Here is a 4952-nt window from a genome sequence, read left to right on the forward strand (position 1 = left end):
TTTTATTAACACATTTCTTTAAAATGCATAGTTTGTTAAGAGTATAATCTGACCCGTAACGGCAAATGGTTATTATTTTTTATAATATTTTTATTTTATTATAGGGTTTACTGCAATTGGATACGGTGACTGCGACTAAATTATTCTTCGATGAATCTATATAATTCAGTTCTTTTTTTATTGTTTAACCTAACGATTAAGCGGAAGTGCTACCTGATGGAAAGTAGTCAACGCCGCCTATGGACATTTGCAACACCAGAGGAGTCGCCAATGCATCGCCAGCTTTGAAGGGGAGCTCTTTTGGCACCTTTTATGAAGAGCTCCACGTCATATCGCTCCGGTAATACCTCAGGAGGAAGCTCATTCCACATCGTACACGTTCGTGGGCGATTCGTGGCAAGAACGTCAGTGCAAACCGAACCGTGGAGACCACCACGAGTCCAGCTGATGTGGATAAAACTTCATCCTTCGGCGAGTGGTGCGATGGAGAAATGGTGACGTGGGCACCAGGTCACCATTGTAAAGCCGGTAAAACACACAGAGAGAACATATGTCCCTCCGCAGTTTAATAATCATTCCAGTTCTATCGACATTTTGTAACTTAATGGAATTTGGCACTAAAATTTAAAGGCTTAAATTGGCTTGGAACTGCTTAAATAATATTTTAGTTATTATCTTAAAAATTGATGTTATATTTATTTATCTAAAATATCTAACAAGTCGTCATTCTTTTTTACAGATAAATCGGGAACGAAATTTAGTGAAAAGTATTTTAAAAAGTCGCGTTGCCTGCTGCCCCATACTTAATTTAATAGCTTTTAAATTAATTTTGTCCTAAAACTATTGTACACTTTATTTAATATAATATAAAATATAAGAAACCAATTCCTTTCTTTGAAAAATATATATATTAACTTGACTTAAGTTTTTGCTACAAGCAAGAACGAAACGCAAAACCTAGCTATCAAAGTCAGAAAAAGATGAGCTTGACAAGTGTCAAAATAATTGTTTATTTTTTTGCCGTTCGTACAAATTTACGAAAATTTTAGACCATGGAAACCTATGAAGATATATATAAAACCATTTGTCGGCTGTGTTTATTGCGTGGTGATAGTAATAATATGGTGCCCTTAATTGATAGTAACAGTAATGACAGCCTTAGTGCGTACGGTAGAGCAGTCAAAACTTTCGCTCATATTTCTATACATAAAGACGATTGTTTTCCCAAAATGATGTGTGCTAACTGTTTATTTGTATTAAAACAAGCTATTCACTTCAAATTTAAGTGTGAGTCGAGTGAAACAGAGTTAAAAAATGTAGTGAAAAGTGCGTCAAATTTGGAAGTTTTTAAAGTAAGACTTATTGAAAACATCATGTTTAGGCAAATATTCCCTGAAGTGAGCTCTGAAACGCGTCTAGATTGTAGTAAACGGACTAAAATAGATAAAAAGAAGGTCAAAAACATAGAAACAAGTCACTCTGTACCCGATAATGCAATAAATTCCTGTGATGACGATTACAACTTCGATGAAAGCGAAAAACCAACAAAAAGTGAAGACGAAAACGATAATCTCTTGCAAACCTTAGAAAACATAGTTGCTTCCAACTCTACATGTATAGATTCTGATTACAAAAGGGTGAAACGGAAAAAGAGACTAAGCATCCTGAAAATGAGGACCAAAAAAAAGAAAGTACGCAAGCAGAGTCAAAAACTAGTTTGTCACATATGTGACAAAGTTTTAGCAAACCAAAATACATACCATTATCATATGCAGAGGCACAATGGGTTCAGGTAATTAATTTGTAATTAAAAAACACTATTGGTCTATGTATGTCATCATCATCAACAACCCATTACTGTCACACTGCTGGGCACGGGTCTCCTCTCAGAATGAGAAGGATTAGGCCATAGTCCACCACGCTGACCAAGTACGTATTGGTACACTTCACATACCGTTGAGATGTTTTTTTTTATAAATCGTCAGGTAAGCAGGTTTCCTCACGATGTTTTCCTTCACCATTTAGCAAGTGATTAATATTTTCTAATACGCACATAACTTTGAAAAATCAGAGGTGCGTTGCCTGGGATTTGAACCTCGGACTCCTCGATCAAGAGGCCGAGTTTCTTTACCCACTAGGCTATCACTGGTAACATTAGGAATTTCCTTTGTCGTTTGACTGTGGAAGCAAACCAACATTTATTTCTGTTATAACAGTTATGTAGCACTGATGTATTTTACTTTGAATAGTATTTTTTTTGTAATATAGTAGTAACATACAAGAGATTAGAAATATAATCCTATCTGGGGTTGATTACAGTTGTTTATTTAGTTTAAAGTTGTTCAGAGCGGCAGTAGCCACTTACCATCAAGTGGTCTGCTACTCCTATATTGTAAAAAAAAACAAATATGTTGTGGCTGCAACTTTTACCACACTGCTTGGCCCAAGTTTTATCTCAAAAGCAGGTAAGGCTAACTGACAAGGACCATGTTGGAACCTGTTATGGAAGTATTTGCCCGATTACACTCTTCACCAAAATACAAAATACAGCAGCGCTTAACACTGTTATAAGGTAGAAACATTTTATAGGTCAGTCAGAAATCTTATATATAAAATTCTCGTGTCACAATGTTAGTTACCGTGCTCCTCTGAAACGGCTTTACCGATTTTCACCAAATTTTATATGCATATTCAGTAGGTTTGAGAATCAGCTACTATCTATTTTTCATACCCCTAAATGATAAAGGGGTGTTCACCCTTAACATTTTTTTATTAATATGGCAACACAACGTTTCCAGGGTCAGATAGTTTTATATAAGAAAATGTATTCCAAATAAAAAATTTAATGTTCATAAATGCCCAATTATATATTTAGAAGAAACTAACACAGAACATCCGACCCGTGGCATGACTGTGTTATAATACATATGTGTATTACATACAATATGTAAAATCCATATGTATACATTGTATAGCAGAAAACTTTTATTTAATTAGACACATATTTCATATTACATTTTTCTGATACATTCGACCTACTTCAAATCATATTGTTTGCAATGCCAAGTTGAAAGTTTTTCAAATTCACATTCTTTATTTGCTTCACTCGCAACATATTATAGATGTTGTAAAAGTTTTGCAGTAACTCTGAAATTTCTGTAGGCATAGATTTTTTTATAGCAGTTACAGAATCTAAAATAATGTGGTTGTGAACAAAACTGGTAGTTATGAGGGCTGAAACTTATGAAAATAAATAATAGTTTCAAAACTTTTGTATGTTCTACTTTTAAAGGAATGTTTAATAGCGCATTCCAAATTCCTCTGGGTAATAAGGAATAATATGAAGATAGTAGAACTATTTGTGGTTCGATTCCAGCGACATAACCGTCACACCTATTTCTGCCTAATAAGAACAGTGTTGAGCGCTGCTTTATTCTAGTTTCATGGGTGTGGTAAGGGAGACATACTTTTTCGAGGCATTCCAACTTAGACCTCAGAGATAGCGGCGCATCTGGCGTGACATCGGACAGGACCCTGATTTTATCTGGGGTTGATTACAAATGTCCATGGGCGACACTAGCCACTTACCATCAGATGGACTGTATGCTCGTCTGCTACTCTAATATTATAAAAACGAAGAACATACACACATACGCACCACTATAAAAGTGCAAGTCGAACTCGCACACGGAGGGTTCCGTACCCCCAATATTTTCATATATTTTGTATTTGTTATATTAGCAGCCACTGATGTATATACATTGTGAAAATGTAAACTGTCCACCTATTACGCTTTAATAGATACAGCTAAAAACGTCGAGAAATAGCGGTGTGTTGTATGGCGACTCCCATTTATTTTAAATTTTTGTTTATTTTTAGTATTTGCTGTTATAGCGGCCACTATTATACATACTCTATAAAAGTTTCAAGATTGTATCTATTACGGTTCAGGAGATAGAGCCCTGTGACAGACGGACAGACAGCGGAGTCTTAGTAATAGGGTTCCGTTTTTACCCCCAAAGGGTACGGTACGGAACCCTATAAAACTATGTTTAATTTTTTAACATGCAATATTTTCCCACAGATATATCTGCGAACATTGTGGGAAAGGTTTCCCAATCCTCACCGAGCTACAAGCCCATCAGGTATCTCGTCATGGCACGGGACCATTCCTCCAATGTCAACATTGCTCCTTCAAGGCCCCAAGAAAGTTCGATTTAGTTGAGCATGAGCGACTTCACACAGGAGAAAGACCATTCGCGTGTGATAAATGTGGTTTAACCTTCAGACGACGGGGTATATGGAAGAAGCATCTAATATACCACTCAGAGAAGAAGATCCAATGTAACCAGTGTCCAAGGAAGTTTCACCAAAGAAGCGATATGTTGGCACACTCGAATAATGTACATCAGAGGGTATATGTCTATTGTTGTAGCAAATGTGGCGCCACCTACGCGAAGACGGCGACAGTTAGAAGACACATGACGGAAAAACATGGGATTCCGCGGGAAATGCAAGGGAAAATTATTAGGATCAATAAAGGTGGTCATGAACAGTGATGTTTAATAAAGTTATGATGCTTTTGAATGCTTTTTTCATACCTTTCATTAACATAGCTAATTAAGTCTGAATTTGATAAACTTACTTCCTTGGATTGGAGACGTCATCTTCAACATGACGTCAAAAATTAACAATAATGTTCTAGCACCTTAGAGAAGTAACAAAATTATCTTTAGATATTTGCCTTAATTAATGAGGAAAAGCGATCTGTAGGTACCTACCGGTAATCAAGGGTCTCTGTAATTACTTAATTAGTCTTAGCGTTAAGTTTGAAGAGGTATCTATTTAGCGAGAAATTAATAACGAGGCTAACTTGCTAACGTAGCTAACACTACTAATTTCATAGACTATCTAATGCCCATTATTAATAATTAATCTATCTAATGTTCTCT

At 35.9% G+C, this 4952-nt stretch overlaps 1 protein-coding gene across 1 annotated transcript; it reads left to right on the top strand.

Annotated features, from left to right (window-relative positions):
* Positions 1-979: 979 nt before the first annotated feature.
* On the top strand, positions 980-4583 carry LOC140755133 (uncharacterized). Its single transcript, XM_073090339.1, has 2 exons — positions 980-1792; positions 4085-4583. Exons 1-2 carry the CDS (start codon positions 1053-1055, stop codon positions 4557-4559), a joined length of 1215 nt encoding a protein of 404 aa, XP_072946440.1. The 5' UTR covers positions 980-1052; the 3' UTR covers positions 4560-4583.
* The last annotated feature ends 369 nt before the right edge of the window (positions 4584-4952 follow it).

This window comes from Epargyreus clarus, unplaced genomic scaffold (assembly GCF_041222505.1).
Source record: "Epargyreus clarus isolate Ecla_fem2 unplaced genomic scaffold, WU_Ecla_fem_2.2 ptg000032l, whole genome shotgun sequence".
Classification (NCBI taxonomy): domain Eukaryota; kingdom Metazoa; phylum Arthropoda; class Insecta; order Lepidoptera; family Hesperiidae; genus Epargyreus; species Epargyreus clarus.